The sequence below is a fragment of the Petromyzon marinus genome, chromosome 42 (genome assembly GCF_048934315.1).
Source record: "Petromyzon marinus isolate PM22_M1 ecotype Great Lakes invasive population chromosome 42, UKy_Petmar_22M1.pri1.0, whole genome shotgun sequence".
Taxonomy (NCBI): Eukaryota; Metazoa; Chordata; class Hyperoartia; order Petromyzontiformes; family Petromyzontidae; genus Petromyzon; species Petromyzon marinus.
The window spans coordinates 4,088,165-4,109,704 of NC_133708.1; the positions used below are offsets into that span (position 1 = coordinate 4,088,165).

Below are 21,540 nucleotides of genomic sequence, written 5' to 3' on the forward strand. Positions count from 1 at the left end.
CGTCTGCTTCACAGTGGTGGACATTCGAGATCCCGTGACGTGATTCGAAACGGAGTGGACCACGTGTGCCGGCGTCACGGTCCAAACTTACCAATTAAAATTACTCGTAAATGACCTATGAACTATAAAACTATACAAAAAAGGTGTATTTATACTGGAGGAATCCGATGAGCTAACAAACAATAGGAAAACACGATAGGAGTGTAAAGTAAAAAAACATACCAATAAGTATTTTTTTTTTATCTTACCAGGTAAAACTTACCGAGGTATTTACTTATTTTTCAGATGCAACCTGGCCACAAATGGTAGCTCAACGCAGTGGCTTATCGTGTGGAAATTTATAGCAGCAAAATACTCCAAACACAAGTCGATTATAAATGTGGAGGGAGAAAGCAGAGTGAGAAAGACGCAAACTCCAAATATACAGCAGGCGTCAGGGTCGGGATCGAACCCACGACCTCCTGTATACCAGGCAAAGGAGTTAGCATCTCGCCACCGATGACGGGGGCAGAAGAGGATAGTGTGCGGCCGTCCACCTAGCTGGGCTTTGACAGAAAACCACGAGCATGTGAGAGGGAGTGGACAGGGTGAGATGAAACGAGAAGGGAGTAGGCAGGAGTGAGCCCTTGCAGAGAAACAGAGGTGACCTCTATTTTTTTATATTGTTAACAACCCTGCCAAGCCCTTCCCGACCCCCCGCCCCGAGTTGCCAGAGCATGCTCTCTGGACAGAAGCTCCCTTCTTCCTCACTCTGCTGTCCGGATCTGGAACTGCCTCCCTGATTAACACATTGTCGGCAAAGTCACCAATTCCGGTCTTCAGGCCTTCAAATGCCGAGCACAGACACATGGGAAATTTTCTAATGTCACCACACGCCTTGTAGGGACTGAATCTTTGAGCTGTAGTGAACCAATGATAATGGCAATTAGATGTACTAATGTTTAACATGTAGGCTTTCACGACCAACATCATCCATAATACAGGTGTTTTTTGGGTTCGTGGCGGTGGCGGCTTTAACGACATTCATATCTTTATTGTAACTGTAAAAAACCTGCATTATAGATGTACTAATGTCTGATATGGCGATCGTTCACAATTGCACCCAATGCAACAAAAAACAGATTAACGCGAGCCCCATACAAAGCGCTGATCACCAAAATGCAGTTGGGAGGGGGGGGGTAGAACAGAAATTCTGCAAACAGCAGCCCCGAGTTTTCGGCGCGACAGGGGCCTAGCGAAGTGCGGAAAAAACTGGGCACACTACCCCACACAGGTGGGGAACGCCCGCGGGGGGAGGGGGGGGACATTATTGTTTATACGGGGAGGGGAAGAGGGTAATGGGGGAAAGATAGGGACGAGGAGGGGATAGGAGGGGAAGGGGGTTGGGGAGGGGGGTGATCTCTTTACGTTTATTCAGGACAGAGGGTGTGCCAGTGAAGGGATCGGAGTATGAAGGGTAACGTTGGTCTCTTTCTGTGTGCAGAGTCCTGGCATTTCGGATCATCGTCATTCTCCCCATCTGGGGAAGGCGAAAGGTGGTTGAGGAGGCTACAGAGGACAATGGATGAGTGTGCTCTGCAGCAGCCAGGCAGAGGGAGCGGCGATGCAGGAGATGCGCAGACAAGAGGGAGGAGGTGTGACACAGGGTGGAGGTACGTGGGGAGAAGAAAAATACAGGGGGCTCAGGATCAACGACGATGACTCGGAGGTTAAGCGCACACACTCCTTGCCAGGCGCTTTACCTTGTTAGGGTGGTTTTGCTCTACGATGCCATCTCGATCAGAGTCCACATCCAGGGAGAGGCCTGTAATCGAACAACAACAACAACAGCATCGTCACCATCGCACGGCCAAAGCTTAAATATCTCACTTTCGAGTCCAGGTCAACGAACTTCCTCTGTTCCTCTTTTCCTCTCTATTAAATATAAGGGAATAATTCTGTCCATGTCCGTCCCAAACTATATTGAATTGTTATGCCTTGACCACACCTTTTTGATGTAAACAATGAACTTCAGTCAAATGTCCTTAAAGTAATGATGTGTTTTATTTGATATTTTAAAAATATTGTAAACTACATTATTCCTATGCTAATTATACTATGACGGTCACACAGTGCATCTGAATTACAAAAGCACTACTTACTAAGCACTGTAACGTTGCAGGAACAATTATTAACTTTAAGTGGCACTAAAAGTTGAAACCTGTTTAGTTCTTACTGGCTTAACCAACTCGCCTGGTATACAGGAGGTCGTGGGTTTGACCCCGACCCTGATGCCTGCTGTATATTTTGAGTGTGCGTGTTCTCCCTGTGGTTCCATGGAATTTTCTCCGGGTCCTCCGGTTTTTCCTTCCACATTTAGAATCAACGTCACACGTCTAGAGTATTTTGGCTGCTTTACATTTCCACATGATGGAAAGCCACTTCGTTGAGCTACCATTTGTGGCCAGGTCATTTCTGAAAAAAAGCAATATAGCACAATGGGCCTTTCCTGGTAAAATAACATAAAAAGTTTAGTTTCAGTTTAAAACACAAAAGGCTCTCAGACTGACAGAGCATATTGTGTTGGTATTTTACGCGTTGAAACAGACCATGGTTTATTTACTTCATATTCCACAACTAGTGACGTAGGTGCATTCATAAATTGAGTACAATCTCTGAAGTTCACGATTTGTTTAAACCACCTTCAACCACGATCAGACGCCTAATTAACTCCTGTGGACAGACACATGAATGCTTTGTGAACATTGCATGATGTCAATCACACCTCATCTAATTTTATATTTATAGAGAGCACCTTCACTCAAGGCACTTGACAGAGCTTACAACTGAGAGACAGAATATCATGATTGAGATGGCAGGGGCGTGCACGAGTTGAGGAATGAGTGACCACAAAAGAGGAGAACGTAGGTATCACAGACGTGTGGGGATAGGAATGGGAAGAAGTGGAGGGGCGAGGGGCGGGATGAAGAAGAGAACAGGCAACAGAGGAGAGATGAGCTTGAAAAGATTCAACGCTTCAAAACCTTCGCGTGCATCTCCTCATCAAGAAAACCAATGTTTAAAAAAAAAGACATCTGTTTGAGTTACACAGCTGTTGTTCACATTCTTCCACTTAACCAAAAGTTAATTAAAATACAGGAATAAGGGATCTTTGGACAACCAGATGAATTGCAAATTGGCTTCAAAGCAGAGATAACAGGAATAATGGCAAATAAAGTAGCGTATATGAGGCAGTTCATTGTATGCTATTGTTTGAGCTGGAACGGGCAGCCGATTAAGTCAATTAATTGATGAAAAATTGTAACCAACGATTATGTTTTGGTACTTGATTACTCAGGCCCATTTAAAATGGTGACTGTTCCCCCATCCTTAAGGGAGAAAACCATCCCCACAAGCCATGGCCAGCGTGACATTGCCGACTTTTCTTGAGTCACCACGCCCCACCCATTACCTTCTGTTCAGTATCAACGTGTGGAAAACAGACGTGAGAATGATTATTTTAACATAAACTATTTTTGTCTTATCCAAATGGCACAGAATTTGCTAGAATAATCGATTGCTAAGGTAATTGGATAACGCCACTCTAGATACTACATGCTCAATGCCCCCCCCCCCCCGTCGCCATTTCATTACGGTGTGACATCACAGGAAGTGACGTCACAGTTCTGTCATTACCCGATATCGCCGAAAAGCTCTGGGTGACTATCAGAGTGAATCCGGGATTGAATGGAAAGAAACACCACTGTATGACTCTACTTTATTAGTTATTAAGATAAGGAGCTCATGTTAGTTGGCTTGCGTGTCAAGAATAATGTTTTAGGCTTTGGGTTTAGAATTCCACATATTAGATAGGGGCTCATATCATGGTTGGTGTTGGGTGTTATTGTTATTGAATCATATTTTCGCGTTCCGTAGGTCCTGAATTTTGATTTTTTTTAAAGTATCACGCTCGTTGTCACTCGCACAAGGACACAACGCAGAAGTGACGACACTCAGCGACCACATCTCACCAATGGCCGTCAGGTAAACTCGAGCTTTGGCCAGGGCAACGTCAGCCTTTTCTCCGTAAAAGGTCACGGACATCTGCAATCAAAACCCAAAGAGGATGAGTACCCCGCGCGGTGTGGGGGGGGGGGGTAGTTGAGACCTGAATTAACAAAACCCTCATCTCTGGTGTAGGCCACTCTGTTTCAAAGACAATGTATATATTATCAGAGCATGTTTGTTTGCAAGTATGTGTGGTTAATGCAGACTTGATTCCTTGAAATAGGTATCTATTTGGTGTTTGAACATCTTAACACCTGTTCTATTGCCATCACATATAATTATTCCATTGTATTTCTGATATGTTGAATAAATAGCATCCATCCTTCTTCTGAATACTCATTTTGCCTGGGCATATCCCGTGAATGCAATCGTGATGATTGCGGCAGTGGCCGGTGGTAGGAGTGTTGGTTCTAATGGTCCTGTGCACTTGGACGGATGAGAGCGGTGTGGCAGGGATATCAATGTCGGTCACGGTGGAGAGTAAATGGATCCAGTGGCAGATACAGTGGTGGTGTTGTTGCTCGTGGTAGTGATTAAGTGCCCTCACTGTAGTGGCAGATGAATCAGTATTAATGGTTATAAAGGGTAGTGGTGGACGAATTTAGACAAAGATTCCCCATATAGCCTTTAACAGACTATTGGGGCAAGTGCTATTGACGAGCACCTATGAAGGTCGGCAAGGCAAAGACGGGGTGGGTGGTAACACCACGCTTGGCCGCCTTTGTCTCCTCAGTGGCAATGTTTTTATACACTGCATCAGGTAATCATTTGAGGCTGAGTCGGCCTCGGGGAGGTCCAGGACCGGTTGAGATCATTAATCGTCATGGGTGTTGGCCGTGAGCGAGAATCGAACTCAGGTCGCCGGGTTCGTAGCGTGGTGCGTTAACTACTGCGCCACAGACCCAGGTGCCATGAGTTGACCGACTGAGATGACTGGCAAATGCACCAGCCGTGCCCCCATAATGTGCACGCACACGCACACAAACGCGCACATGCACGCATGCACACGCAGCGTAATGCTCTCACCTTCTTGTCACCAACCTCCTGGCTGGGCGTGAGCACCTGAGCGTGCACCTGGGTCCCCACGGCCACGCGGCCGCGTGCGTCGTTGGCCGCCGACCTGAACGGCGTGCTCACCCAGCACGTGACGTCCACGCTGGCACTCACAGAGAAGCTCTCTGCCCCCGGCGGTGCCACACTAGGAATGGGCAAGGGGGGGGGGGGGTAGGGCAATTTGAATGTACAGCATCCCAAACGCGTTACTCCTTGGCATTAGTTTGAATGGTAAAATCCTAAACAAAATCTGCTGCATTGCCAAAATATGATACTGAGCTAAACAATTGTTTTATTTTACCATGTAAGGCCCCCCACTGAGCTATATATATATAGCTCTTTTCTAGAAGGGACCTGGTCAGAAATGATAGCTCAATGAAGTGGCTTATCGTCACGTGGATATTTATAGCAGCCAGATACCGGATGGCCCTGAAAAAAAAACACACGACCACGGGGAGAGAGACACCACAAACTCTAAATATGCAGCAGGTGTCAGGGTCGGGATTGAACCCACGTCCTCCCGTATACTAGGCGAGGAAGTTAACATCTCGCCACTGTGGCGCGCGTATAAGCAAGAGTTCTCACGAAAAAAACATCCCCTGTACTGTTTTGAATACACATAGTCTATCAGAATTTTCAGAAATTAAATGTCCTACACACGGGTTGTCGTTTACACTCAAAATAGCCCCTACTGGATCAGTTGCAACAACATGGCAAATTGCGTTCAATTTATCTCTCGGATTGCATCGTCAGACATTACCTATCCACTGCTGGATGATGGCCTCACCGTCCCATCGTGGCACTGCATTGCCACAGTCCCTCCTGCACCAGCATGTGAGCTGATCTGCCACCACTGCCTTCTCCACGGGAGTTGTGAAACTCATTTTTGGCAGTATGTACACTCTATATAGGATGTCTTAGCACATTTAATGCAGCCGTTTGGGTGGCCACTTTATCTCAATTATAATTGATAATTATCAGTTCAGACACATGCAAAGCAGGTTTGTGTGACAGCCACCAACCATTGTTAAGTCAACATAACTCTGAGCTGCATTTAGAAACATGCGTTTAGAGTATTTGACTATGATACATTTCCACGTGATTGATACTTTGTTGATCTATTATTTGTGGTCAGGTCGCTTCTGAAAAAGAGCTATGCAGCTCAGTGGGTCTGATCTGGTAAAATAAAATAAAAATTAATAGTTAACTCTAGTGTGCCATGATGGTCTTCGTGAGGTGGTTACCAACAGCACTTGCCCCCCAACAAACTGGTAAAGGCTACAGAGGCCATATTTGTCTTTGTATATATGTGTATGCATGCATAGGTTGTGTGCACCTAAGGTTAGTACTTGTGGTTGACTGCCTAGTTGGTTATGGTTTAAGGCTAGGGCTCGCATTCGATCGGTCAATTTGTTCTGCTTGCAAACTGCTTACCCCCCATTTCCCCATTGCAACGTGTGACCTTTTTTTGTTTTTGGCAACGCTCTGTGACAGCAGCGTGAATCAGACACCAAAGTACCCCCCCACCCCAAGTCCCAGTCCATATTAATCAATGCTGCTTGTGCAGTGGGTCGTCCTTCCCCCGCACCTCTGATTAGCACGGTAGGCTACGTACGCCGCTAAAGAAGTTCAACATACAGTACATAAACATAGAACATAGCAATGAATGGGCCTCGGGAAACAACACCACTCTGCGTAGCTGTAGGGCAAAGCAATCGCATCTGGAGAGGGAGCCCTGGGCACCGAACCATAGGCACAGGTAAACTTGCACAGTTATTGAGTTGTGTCTCTTATGTGGTGACCAGTGCGTTTTGAACCTTTAGCCAAGGGCACTTCGTCGCCGACCCCTTCCTCACTGTTGCACACGCGCACGAGAGACACAAGATGATGAAACGAGCCACAAATCGTTTGGTTGTAAACTCCGCCGGCTGTTGGTGGTCACGTCTGAACCAGAATGTTCTCTGTGAGTCGCTACATCTGCAGCATGTACAATTCGTTGGGGATATGCGAATGATTGGAATAAGAGCAGATGGCCAAACGCCATGGGTTATAGGAAATGCATTTATGCAAAGTTGGTGCTGCCCTGCATTTAACTTTCCTCGCACAAGCATGTACTTTCTCCTGAACATCTGTGAAAAAAGAGCTTTATAGCTCATCGGATTCCTCCAGCATAATAAAGATTCCAATTCTGACCGCTGCTGGCGACAAAGAAAATTCCGGTTCAGAAGTGCCCACCGACAACCCAAACAAATCTGTGGTGCGGCCATTGATGGGCACTTCTGAACCAGAATGTTCTCTGCGAGTTGCTACATCTACAGCGTGTACAAATCACTGGGGATGTGCGGACGATTGGAATCATTGCAGATGGCCAAGCGCCATGGGTTATACCAGGGGGGGTTGGCAACCTGTGGCTCTGGAGTCGCATGTGGTGGCTCTTTGGCTTCCCCCTTGCGGGCGGCCGTAAAATAGACAGTAGGCCTTAAACTTAATTGAACGTAAAGATAATTTATTAAGTATGGCAGGGAATGGGTCACTTTAGAATATCTAGACGATGGCGAAATGTACAAAAGTCAAACTGTATTGTTAAAGTGTCATTAAGGGGGACAAAAACTAAATAGACGCAGTTTATTCCATCACCTATTTTGGTTAAGTCACAATGTGGTTGTCATCTGCCTGTATACCTGCTGCTGTGTTTGTGTGTAACAAGGAGCTCAGAGTGCGAACGGCTCTCGAACTATATTGGTCAAAGACAAAACAAAAATGTCTCTTCTTTTTTGAAAAGTTGCCGAGCCCTGGGTATATACGAATTGCGTTCGTGCAAAGTTGATGCTGCCCTGCATTCGCTTTACTCACACTGCATTTGATTTCTCCTGGATATCTGTGAAAAAAGAATGGTTTTTAGCTCATCGGATTCCTCCAGGATAATAAAGTTTCTGATTCTGACCGCTGCTGACGACAGGACCTCTCCACTCGAGGGCACGTGGGCTTCTCTTCCACGATGGGCAGACATCTTGGAAGAGCACGGGAGTACCCACACTTTAGGGGCCGTCCATAATTTTGGATGATTTTTAACCCCCCCCCCCTCATCACACGGCGTCACAAAAAGTCAGACCCCTCCCTCAAATATGACGTCACAAAGCTCTGCCCCCCCCCAAACCATATTTCCATTTTGAAAATAAAACATGCTTCAAATCTCTTTAAACTATTGACATTGTAGTGCGTATTTAATGTTGTGCTGCACTCTGATGTTGTAGGAGTGTTGTTATAACAAGTAGTGTTCTTATAACAATTCTATATTTATTTAAAGTTGCGCATTTTGATGTAACGTCACATTTCTCAACCCCCCCCCCCCTCGTCACACATCGTCACAAATGTCTGACCCCCCCCCCAAGTGCGTGACGTCATTCATGGACGGCCCCTTACCCCACCACACGTGAGCTGCTGACAGACGGTGTTGCACCCATTTATGCTGTTGAGTGGACAGAGGTGGGGGGGTTGGTGGGGGGGGATTTAAGCGACTTGCAGCGTTGTTTCAACAGTACAACAAAATTCTACTTGGATTAACAAAGCGTATAAATGTGACCATGGCTCAAGGTGTTGTACAAGTATGGGGACGACATGTACATGTACAGAGCTTTTTTGGGGGGGGGGGGGGGTGGGGGAGATAAAAAAAATGTTGGCAGGCAGAGGGGTTAAATTCCTCAGGTCACAAATGATCTTACGGTAGATGGTCAAATGAACACACTTTTTTGGGAGAGAGAGATATTCGTTTCGGCAAATGAGGAAGGCCTCTAGCCCTGACAAATCCGGGCAGCGGTGACGGCGGTTTGGATGGGAAAAATAAAATAATTCCAAATCATGGAGGCTCGTGTTGTTGCTCTGGAGACAAGGAGATCGATGATCATCGATATTCGGTCGCCTTGTTGATGGCACTCGTTGTGATTTCTCGCTCAACAGGGTGGACCACGTGAAGGCTGCCACGGGGAGGCGGGGGGGCAGCAGCAAAGTAAACGAGTGCCCTCCCATTCCATGAAAGTTTATTTAGGGGTTCGGACAGAAAGCCCTCGTTTCTGGAGCAGAGAGCACTCGAGGGGGAGTAAAGTGGGCTAAGAGAGAGGGGCGAGGTAGGAAAGTCCACGGAGTATCTTAGAGGTATCGAGTGTGATGCCAGGAATCGATCCGAATTGGGGGTGATGTCGCATTGTTTACAGGGTGTTGTGCATTAAGTTTGATGGAGTTTGTAGATTTAGCGACGTCATACGCCTCCGATTAGCACGGTTTGGCTTTCATGTGGTGTGAAAGAAGCTCGACATACATGTGTACGTACAACGAGAAGAGAGTTGCAGTAGTTAAGTTGAGAGGTGATGACGGTCTCAAGCAGCAGCAGCAGCTATGGCGAGGAGATGGCAGGTGCCAGTGGAGGTATAAAGGTAAGACCTACTTTAAACGCGATACCTCACCGAATGTTACCCGTATCTTCCATAAATCATTTTTACGATCACATTTACATTCCTTGGTTATCAGTCACTGATTTGGCTGTGAATGTAAACATCCTAACAGCTGCAAAACACCTCTGAGTGCACAATTATGTGCAAATCCCATAGTATAAGCCTTTACTGGCTACATAAGCAAACAATAGATATCTTAAGATAATAGTACAGTACTCCCTTGGCTAACTGTTTCATCCGTTCCATGAAAATTACTGGCAATCGAAATAACTGTGCATTTAATTCACTTATAAGTTGAAAAATAAGTCTGCAAGAGAGACGTTTCCACGCCAAAACAGAAAACGTCATGTAAACAAAGCCAGTCGAGGTCTAAAAGCTCATAAATGGGCGTCGCTGATTGGCTGAGGTAAGCTCTGCCCACTTACGAGCGCTCGGATTAGCCGAATTTGGCGCCCCGCGTGCATAACGTAAACGTTACCGTTAATCAAAATGTTAACATCAGTCAAAACCACGGGGGTCCTATGGGAGACGAAATGTCAACCGATTAAAAAAAAACGTTAACCGATGTCACCGTTAACCGAGGGACTACTGTATTAGATCAGGGACGCCAAAACAAAGCCCCTGACAGAAACCTAGACGCCCCCCCCCCCCGCCACCGCCCTATCATAGACTGTCTGGAAGAGCCAAGGCCCACATATAGATTATCGGAGGCTTACCGTTTGCTAGGCAAGGAAGGTGCTGGGACCAGATCAGCAATTCTGAAACTATGGAACAGAAGAAACCTTCTATTCCCCGACATCACACTGCTGAAATTGTCCTAAATCTGGAAAGCCCCGAGAATCCGGCCCAAGATCAATACCGCTCAAAACTCTTACAGTTAAAATTCATGCATGGCACATACATGACAAAAGAAAGGGCAAAATTCACAGCAAACCCCTCCTGACTGTCTAGCATGTACCCCAGGCACAATACAAACCCACTTACGCGCGGTTTTGGTCATGCCCGGGCATCCCAAATTTATACCAGAAGGTGACATTTGACAAATGTGGCAACAACCTCTCTCCATCGATTGAAACTGCCCTGTGGGGGGGGGGGGGGGGGGGGCTTGAAACCGAGTAACCCTTTCAAAACACCAGCACGCCCTACTCCAAGCGTTCACCATCATTGCCCAGGAAAACCATCCTTGTAAAACTGGAAAGACCATGACCCCCCGCCAGCCACCATCTCCCATGGGGGCAAAGGCGTTACACCCTGCTAGCTCACGCGGGCAATGAACACATTGTCCTACAAGGCAATGAAACGGTATATGAGGTCAGGGTATCCCCCCTCTGACCGCCGAAGTTTAAAATTAGAGTAAAGTGTCCCCCTGCCCCCCTCGTTGACCGGGACGCGTGGGCATAATATTTGCGAAGCGGTTGTTTTTTTTTTGTCGCCCCCAACGTTCTGCGGCGGGCCTTTGTTTTTTAGGGACAGCAAGAATCGCGTCAAACATTTTTAAATGAGAGGAAAGGTGGAGAGGCCCTGGGAGGGTGGGAGACGGGGAGCGGCCAAGGGAGAGGGGGAACCCCCCACCGCCACCAGTTGAGATAAGAAGGTCCCAGAATAGAGGAGAGGTTGTCATCCCAAAACGCAAAGCCACGTGGATGTTAGTATGGTTTATAGGGCGCGTTCCTTTCTCACCCACCTTCCACGATACACCTGATCTCCCCCCGAGAATGCTGATTACTTCCTCCCTGCCCCCTCTTGCCCCCACCCCCATCCATATATACACTCTCCCACTCTCCCCCGTCGGAAGACCCCCTCAGGGTGGTCACCGAACATTCCTTTCACACACCTCTACATGTTCAAGCGCCAAAAGACTCCACACCCACCCAAACCCACCCATCCACTCACCCAAACCCACCAAAATCCACGCATCCAAACCCACCCACCCACTAACTCCCCCCCTCCCACCCACTAACTCCCCCCCACCCACCCACATTTTCTATTATGTTGTGCACATCTATCACCTCTGCTTTCCCGCGAGAGAGACTTCTGCTACAACTCGTTAAATTAAGTCACTACCAAATAAGGGCCCGCCCCAGGCCCTGTCAATCATGGTGATTGTTTGACCACATCTTGCCACACTTGTGAGTGCAGGTTAATTTAAAAAAGAAGGGCGGGAACCAGGACCGGTAGAGTTATGATTACTCACCACTGACGTTAGCTGTCGCTGGGAATCAAACTCAGATAAGCGGTTTCATTTATGCGGTGAAACAAACCACTGCGTCACCAGTCCCCACAATGAGCTCCTACCCAAGCAAAGAGTGCTGTGAAGGTGAACTCCACTGCCATAGTTCTCAACAACACATCTCCAGATTAGTGCTCAGGAGGAAGGATGTATCCAACGCACATCCGATTAACGCGGCTGGCTACGTACGGTGCGAAAGAAGTCCATCGCACGTATGTCCAGGGCACCTACCCATAACCACACACTCGCGACTCGCGTCTCTTGAGCTCTCGATCGGACTTTGAGTCCGATTTGTGAAATATGTGCTGCGTTTTAAATAGTGTTTATTTTAGTGATTATTTCGTGGTGTAGCGTGGTTGGTACGGCAGCTGGTGAACGGAATGTCTGATCTTAAGGTATCTAGATTTATATAGCGCCGCTTATTATAGCAATTATTTAACACGTAGTAGGCTTTTGCGACCAATATCATCCATAATAGTTTTTTTGGGGTTAGATCGCGTAAAAATATAAATGTTGTGTCATTAAAACCCGCGACCACCCAACACAGCCAACTAGTAAGGGTTGTCACGTAAATAGAACGTGGCCAATTCTAGATTTGAAGCTTTCGTGACTGCAAGGATCCATACTCTTTGGTTTTATTCGGTAAAGCCACGTAGGTAAAAAAAATAAAACAACAAAAATCACGACGTTTCGGCCACAACACAAGTGGCCTTCATCAGGTGAAGGAACCGTGCTGTCACGAAGACAACGTTGGAATAAAGCAAGTCAAGCCAGGTCGCGTCCTTTAAGCTGTGTGGGAGGAAACCAAACGCTTTGACAAAGGAATTAGCATAAAGTGCTGATAGAACACTTAAAGTGCTGATAGAACACTTAACACGGGGGGGGGGGGGGGGGTGGGGAGGGGAATTTCACAATGCAAACGTTGTCTTGAAGGGAAATAACCTGCTGTGAAAGTTTGGTATATCACTACTGGGATAAATATACTGTATCATTGAAATTAGTTTAATGTTTGGTATGATTTAGAACATCTTTCCAATGATTGCTTAATTTGAAACCATCTTCTCGGTTGAAATTGTGTCTGTGTTTGTAAATCTGAATTTCCTCGTGTACAAATCTCTGATGATAACCTGTGGGTTTGTAAAGGACCTGGGTATCGGAGAACACTATATCGTGATCACCCACAGCGTTGTAACAGTGGTCAGCCACGGCAGAAGAATTCGTTCTGCCGTGTTTCAAATCTGATTTGTGCTCGCGAATTCGGTCAGAGACATGTCGCTTCGTCTCCCTGATATAGCAATCACCACAGGTGCAGCTAAATTTGTAAAGCCCGGGGTACTGTAAGTCCAGAATGACATCCTTCACGGATGGGATCAGGTCACGGATTACGTGTACTGTGTTGAACCGGACCAGGATCTTGTGTTTGTTTATAAACAACCATTTGATATTCTAGATTTAAAGCTTTCGTGACTGCTAGGATCCATACTCTTTGGTTCTATTGGGTAAAGTCACGTAGGTGAAAATAAAATAACAAAAAAATCACGACGTTTCGGCCACAACACAAGCGGCCTTCATCAGGTGAAGGGAGTGGAAGAAGCCACGCTTAGATCACGACCTTTAAGCTGTGTGAGAAGATAAAGAAGACCAAGCGCCTTGACAAAGGAATTAGCATATATTTAGCATTGAAATGGCTCATTGAAATAGCTAAGTTAAAGTATACACATCCGCAGAGGTACCCCTTGACAAAGGAATTAGCATCGAATTTAGCATTGAAATAGCTGAGTGATTAGCTTGTAACTGGTCACAGAAATAGCTATGTTAAAGTTAGAGTATATTCATTCACCGAGGCACCTAGTACTCATCAAACACGAGAATTTAGCGAAACACAACCACGCTCAGACATCGGACCTGTGTGCGAGCAAACAAGGTGTTCTGACAAAGAAATTAGCATAAAAATTAGCATTTGATTTGCGGATTTTAGGAAAGAGGTGGTGTAAGTGCCGGTGGACTTGCAGTTTGGCGCGGGGGGGAGGGGGAAAGGGGGGAGGGGGAGTTTACCTATTGATGGTGTAAAAATGGGAATTTATAAGAGCTGCGAAAGTTTGGGGTACCACTACTCGAAAAATATACTGTACCATTGAAATTAGTTTAATGTTTAGTTCGATTTAGAACATCTTTCCAATGGTTGCTTAATTTGAAACCATCCTCTCGGTTGAAATTGTGTCTGTGTTTGTAGATCTGAATTGCTTCATGAACAAATCTCTGATAAAAGCCCGTGGGTTTGCAAGGAACCTTGGTATCGGAGAAAATTATATCGTGATCCCCCACAGCGTTGTAACAGTGATCAGCCACGGCAGAAGAATTCGTTTTGCCGTGTTTCAAATCTGATTTGTGCTCGCGAATTCGGTCAGAGACATGTCGCTTTGTCTCACCGATGTAGCAATCACCGCAGGTACAACTCAATTTGTAAACCCCGGGGTACTGTAAATCAGGAATGACATCCTTCACGGATGGGATCAGATCACGAATTTTGTGTACTGTATTGAACTGGACCTGGATCTTGTGTTTGTTTAGAATTTTGGAAATCTTTTTAGTAACGCCTGATATATATGGAAGTGTGATGGTTTTGACCGGAGTATCAAGTGGTTGTATCTGTATGGAGGGAGAGACAGCTTGGCGGATGGTACGGTCAGAGTAACCATTCCTTTTGAGGGCCAGGTGTACATGTTTTAATTCACTGGTCAGGTGGTGTTGGTCCGAAATGCAATGAGCCCTATGGTATAAAGTTTTGATGAGAGAATTATTTTGGGCTGGGTGGTGGTGGGAATCAGGTTTTAAGTAGGAATCTGTGTGGGTGGGTTTCCTGTAGACAGAATGCCCCAATGAGCCATCAGGTCTCCTCTCAAACAGAACATCTAAGAACGGTAGCTTGCCATCTTTCTCCACTTCCATGGTGAATTTGATGGCGGGATGTCTGGAATTGATGTGGTGTAGGAAAAGGTTCAGAGCTGGGAGGCCATGTGGCCAAATGACGAAAGTGTCATCCACATATCTCTTCCACAGGGAAGGTCTGAGGGTGGAAGTCTGGATGGCGTCTGATTCAAATTTCTCCATCAAAATATTGGCTATCACTGGTGATAAGGGGGATCCCATGGGGGTACCCTCATTTTGTTTGTAGAAGGAGCCATTCCAAGTAAAGTAGGTATTGTTGAGGCAGTGCCTAACCAGTGCAGGTGTGTCGGGGTCTAGTCCATGTTGGACCAAATTTTCAATTATTTCAATGGTATCAGGTACTGGGACCTTGGTGAACAAAGAGACCACATCGAAGCTGACAAGGATATCGTCAGGGGACAGTACAACGTCTTTGACCATAGAGACCAATTGGGCTGAGTTAAGTACTGCTGAGGCGGTCTTGCCAGTGAAAGGCAGCAAGGTATCTGACAGAAAACGGGCTAGTTTATAGGTAGGAGAGTTGATCGTGGATACGATGGGTCGAAGTGGGGTGCCTTCTTTATGAATCTTGGGAAGACCATAGAATCTAGGGGGTCTTGCAGCAGAAGGTTTTAGGGAGGGACGTTTAGTTGGGTCGATTAGGGAGGTCGAACTTGTGATGATCTTGTTGGTTTTTATCGCTAGGCTATTAGTGGGGTCATTTTTTATTTTTGAGTAACTTCCATCGTTGAGCGGATTCTGGATTTTGTTGTTGTATGAATCTTTATCCATAATAACAGTAGCGTTGCCTTTATCTCTGGTCAAAACCATCACACTACCATATATACCAGGCGTTACTAAAAAGACCTCCAAAATTCTAAACAAACACAAGACCCTAGTCCGGTTCAATACAGTACACAAAATCCGTGACCTGATCCCATCCGTGAAGGATGTCATTCCGGACTTACAGTACCCCGGGGTTTACAAATTGAGCTGCACCTGTGGTGATTGCTATATCGGGGAGACAAAGCGACATGTCTCTGACCGAATTCGCGAGCACAAAACAGATTTGAAACACGGCAGAACGAATTCTTCTGCCGTGGCTGACCACTGTTACAACGCTGTGGGTGATCACGATATGGTGTTCTCCAATACCCAGGTCCTTTGCAAACCCACAGGTTATCATCAGAGATTTGTACACGAGGCAATTCAAATTTACAAACACAGACACAATTTCAACCGAGAAGATGGTTTCAAATTAAGCAATCATTGGAAAGATGTTCTAAATCATACCAAACATTAAACTAATTTCAATGGTATAGTATATTTATCCAAGTAGTGATATACCAAACTTTCACAGCAGCTTATTTCCCTTCAAGACAACGTTTGCATTGTCAAATTCCCCTCCCCCCCCCCCCCCCGTGTTAAGTGTTCTACCAGCACTTTAAGTGTTCTATCAGCAGTTTATGCTAATTCCTTTGTCAAAGCGTTTGGTTTCATCCCACACAGCTTAAAGGACGCAACCTGGCTTGACTTTCTTTATTCCAACGCTGTCTTCGTGATAGCACGGTCCCTTCACTTTATGAAGGCCACTTGTGTTGTGGCCAAAACGTCGTGATTTTTGTTGTTTCTTTTTTTTACCTACGTGACTTTACCGAATAGAACCAAATAGTATAGAACGTCACCAATTCGTCACTGGTACAGCACACCGACGTGTTAGAGAGCCAAGCCACAACATTTACAATCTGAGTACGACGTTTCGCCAGTAATTACAACTAGCTACTATTGGTGAAGACTAATTACGAAGGTCCGACTTACAAACACCGCGTCCTTACAAACCAGCTTCCATGAAATATATTTTCAAAATAGCTTTGACTTAAAACGTGAACTCGCAATTGCAAACTGAACCGCGGAAACATGCTGTTCAGAGTTGCGATCGTCCGCGAGGTGATGAGTTGGACCCACGATGGCAGTCAGCGTTTGCGTGTGTGTGTGTGAAAGTGAGTGAGTGTGGACGTGTGTGTGAAAGTGAGTGTGGAGCGGTAGTGTAGTGGTTAGCGCTACGCTGCGCAACGAACCCGGTGACCCGAGTTTGATTCCCGCTCACGGCCAACACCAGTGACGATGATCTGAACTGGTCCTGGGCCTCCCCTAGGTCGACTCAGCCTCAAATGAGTACCCGGTGCGATGTGTAAACATCGCCACTGGGGAGACAAAGGCAGTCGGGCGTGGTGCTGGCCACCCACCCCCTCGTGTACCGTTCTGGCCTTCATAGGTGCTCGCTAACAGCACTTGCCCCTACAGTCTCTTACCGGCTATACGGGGGAACTTTGTTTGTTTGGACTGGTAGTGTAGCGGTTAGTGCTCTGCTGCGCTGGGGGCCATCCATTTAGTACGTACGCATGGAGGGGGGAGGGGGTGGTTAACCCAAATGCGTACACTTATGTATGGGGGGTCTACTGACAATGTTACGTACGCATAGGAAATGGGGGTTAGGGAACCTCGATAATAATTTGTCGAAATTGGCCTTCAAATGAGCCACAGTTCAGTTACTTCAGCGGTCAGACAACAAGCACTACCGGGAGAAGTGGGACTATGGGAGAGGTGTCACTTGTGTATTGGTTGGGGTGGGGTTTGCAAGCGGTGTGCGGGTTACAGACACTGAGAGGTCGCATCGGGGCGGCCAGGTGCGGTGGTGAGAGGGAGCAACGGAAAGGAGGCGGCTCTTTAAGATGCATGGCAGTGATTTGGCCGGCTGCAAATGCAGGCAGGGAAAAGACGCCGGGCAGACCGGGAGATTGAGACGATAACGAGGAAAGCCACGGGCGTTAGGCGACTGCAGGTCGCCTGCTTAATTCACGAGGAGTTAATGAGGAGGGATTTATATACACGGGAGCGTGGGAGAAAGAGTTGAGTTGGTCGGAGTGAAGAGAAGAGGAAAGACAAGAGAAGCTAGCAGAGAGTCTAGCTAGCAGTAGAGAAGCTAGCAGAGCGTATAGTTAGCGGTGGATAAGCTAGCAGAGTATATAGTGGAAGGTTAGCAGTAGAGAAGCTAGCAGAAGATATAGTGAGATACTAGCAGTGGAGAAGCTATCCGAGTGTATAGTAAATGGCTAGCAGTGGAGAGGCTAGCGGAGTGTATGGTGGGAAGCTATCAGAGTGTGTAGTGGTAGGCCAGCAGCAGAGAGAGCAAAGCGTGACAGGCAGGCTAGCAGTGGAGAGACTAGAAGAGTGAGATATGTTCAAACACCACACCAGTTACTCGTTTGAGGCTGAGTAGACCTAGGGGAGGCCCAGGACCGGTTAAAATAATCGTCACCGGTGGTGGCCGTGAGCGGGAATCGAACTCGGGTAGCCGGGTTCATAGCGTGGCGCGCTAACCACTACACTACAATGCGTTACGCTTCAACATGCGCGCATCACGTGACAGATTTGACGTCACAGCTCACTTGCCGTGCGAAACATATATGCATTATTGAGCACCCCCCCCCAAAAAAAATTGTGTTTTGTATAATATTTGCATGGTGTACAGCCTGGAAAGTCCCCACATGGCAAATTTCCATTTTGTTGCACGTCGGGAAGTACGCTAAACATTTTGAACAGACACACGTATTCACAACTGTGCCTTTTATATATATGAAGATTTACTACACAGTATTATTTTACAGTGTTACGTGCAAATGTACAATGTTTCTTCTTAATTGAGTTTAACGATGCTTTCCTGTTTTGCTAAACCGTAACAGACTTCATAACACCGACCGCATGGGCATTTAAATAATCCGTTATTGTGTTCCTACCTACGAACCGTTCGACTTACGAACCGGTCTTAGGAACGAATTAGGCTCGTAAGCCGAGGACTGCCCGTATAGCTATTATAATATATAGTTGTACATTATATATTTGTACATACGGTGATAGTGGTTGAGATAAAGATTACTGCGATGGGGGACGCTGTCCAACTGCAAACCACTCTTCATAGCTGGCACCTGAGTGCCTCCGGCCCGTGGGCCCCCGGGTGCAGTGGCAATGCCTGCACACTCGATAGCTACACCGCCGTTGTTACAACTACCATCCCACTACGGTCCTTGGCGTACGCTTATTATTGCTCGCCCTGTAGACGGGCAAACAATGAAGACAATGTGGGGCGTTGGTATATGTAGTGTAAACATATGGAGAAAAATGACACGTTTTTTTACATTTATTTAACCAGGTAAGGCCCACTGAGATATGGAACTCGTTTTCAGTAACGACCTGGCCACAATTGATATCTAAACGAAGTGGCTTATCAACGTGTACATTTATAGCAGCCAAATACTCTAAAACGCATGTTTCTAAATGTGGAGGGAAAAACTGGAGAACCCGGAGAAAAATCCACACGACCACGGAAACAGAGAACATGCCAACTCCAAATTTACAGCAGGCGTCAGGGTCGGGATTGAACCCACGAACTCCTGTATACCAGGCGAGGAAGTTAACATCTCTATTGAGAAAGACACGCAAACACGCAATATACAGCAGGCGTCAGAGTCGGGATTGAACCCATGACCTCCTGTATACCAGGCGAGGTAGTTAAAATCTCTATAGAGAGGCACGCGAACTCCAAATATACGGCAGGCGTCAGAGTCGTGATTGAACCCACGACCTCCAGCATAATTATCGGGATCGGTGGCCACTAGGGGAGGCAGTCATGATGAAAATACCTGATCAGCTACACTCCCCTTGAAGGCCGGGTGTGGTGACGTGCCCACTCATGTCTTTATGACATCAGAGGTCAAAATTTAAATGTAAAAAGTTCCGGCATGAGACCACTTTGTCACACAACATCCCTCCCACCGTTAACTATCAGTTTTCCCTCTGCGGAAACATCGTAGCATCGGAGTGGGAACAGTTATATGTATGTTGAACTTTCTTTCGCACCGTACGTAGCCAACCGCGCTAATCGGAGGTGCGCGGGAACGACAACAAAACAGTGTTATAGGTGTATACCGGCTCTGTTCGACCACTTTACGACTGCTCAACACACAGCTCAAATATATCACTTACACACACAGCTCCATGCGGCACTCACTGGTGACACACACAGCTCCATGTATCACTCACTGGTACACACACACAGCTCCATACATCACTCACTGGTACACACACAAAGCTCCATGCATCACTCACTAGTAACACACACAGCTCCATGTGTCACTCACTGGTAGACACACAGCTCCATGCGTCACTCACTGGTACACACACACAGCTCCATGTATCACTCACTGGTACACACACACAGCATCATGTATCACTCACTGGTACACACACACAGCGCCATGCGTCACTCACTGGTAAATGTCCATGACCAGCTCAGTGCCCAGGACGAAGACCTCCTCCAGGACCTTGTCCAGCTGCAGGTAGATTGTCCGAGTCTTGGCCATGTTGTCCTCCGCACGCCTTCCTTCCTACTGCACCTGCAAAACACGACGGGGCAACTCAAGCTAAGAAGAGCAGCCGCTCGGGATCACGTTATCAGCTGCTTGTTAAGGCTCTTTAAATAGCCAGGCGTCTTATATGGGGGGTCGTGAGTCACGACTTTTTGTCGGCGCGAAATATAAGGAAGGGTTCCCTCGTGCTTATTGGTTCATGGTGATGTAATTGTACCTGGGAGGGGTGGGAGGGGTGGTGGGCGGAAAGTGGGGGAGGGGGCAGGGATGGAGGGGAATGGGCAGGGATGGAGGGGAGGGGGTAGGGATGGATGGGAGGGGTTAGAGATGGAGGGGAGGGGGTAGGTAGGGAGGGGAGGGGGCAAGGATGGAGGGGAGGCGGTAGGGATGGTGGGGAGGGAAAACCCGAAGGACCCGGAGAAAAATCCACGCGACCAGAGAGAGAGAGAGAGACACGCACACTCCAAATATACAGCAGCAGGTGTCAGGATCGAGATCGAACCCACGACTTGCTGCATACCAGGCGAGGGAGATAACATCTCACCACCGTGGCACCCCAAACGAACCCGGGGACTAAGCAAAACCACTGCCCTGCACCTGTTTGGATGGAAAAACATTTGCCTTTCCAAAACGTCAGTGCAAGGCACTGATCTCATGCCTTTCTTAACACACCGAGCCCTAATGTTATCGCCACACACACCGCACTGTTAATGCCACTGATGCCGTGCGTGTTACTTTGTAGCCTAAATCTCCAGAACCAATAGTCAAAGGAGCAAACCAAAAGTATAAAAACACACGCTTTCCACAACACTGTTTTTTTTCTTTTAGATGACGTGATCTGAAGAGCAGTTCTAAAAACGTTTCATGGGGTCATTGTTTTTGTATGTCCTGTATGTATGTATATGCACCTCCGATTCGCACGTTTGGCAACGTACGGTGGGATAGAAATTCAACATACATATGTATTTTTGTTATCATTGCTCGTCAGAGACACCTACTGAAGGTGATTGAATTAAAATATACATTTTATTATTCACCAAACTTCTCTTGTGCATTGATGTGAATCAGTTTGCATAATCTTCACAAATATTTTGTAACCATCAGCCTGTGGACTATCCAAAAGAGATCTGGCTAGCAATTGAGCAGCATTGATTCTAGCAAGTCTGACACTGCCGATGCTGAAGTTATGCAACCCCAGAAGACCGTGAGGTCGTTGCATTTGTTTTTTTAAAATATACTTTTATATGTTTTATGTCGAGAGACAGACATCTGGAGGAGACATTGTCTGCTGATCTCTTATATTCTCCACAACGGTGCTAATGAGTAGTTTGTGTTTTGCGCGATCCAGACCATTGAATGATGTTTGTCCATCATTCCGCTTGTAACCACAGAGCCAACAGAAGTGCCA

The 21,540-nt window shown here is 46.7% G+C and overlaps 1 protein-coding gene across 1 annotated transcript; it reads right to left on the reverse strand.

The window, feature by feature from the left end:
* Positions 1–1,381: 1,381 nt before the first annotated feature.
* Positions 1,382–20,280, reverse strand: LOC142930577 (protein-arginine deiminase type-2-like). The gene is made up of 4 exons (XM_076073438.1): positions 20,035–20,280; positions 5,074–5,245; positions 4,011–4,083; positions 1,382–1,804 (listed from the first exon to the last, which is right to left on the reverse strand). The coding sequence occupies exons 1-4, from the start codon at positions 20,124–20,126 to the stop codon at positions 1,710–1,712; spliced, it is 432 nt and encodes a 143-aa protein (XP_075929553.1). The 5' UTR covers positions 20,127–20,280; the 3' UTR covers positions 1,382–1,709.
* Positions 20,281–21,540: the final 1,260 nt, after the last annotated feature.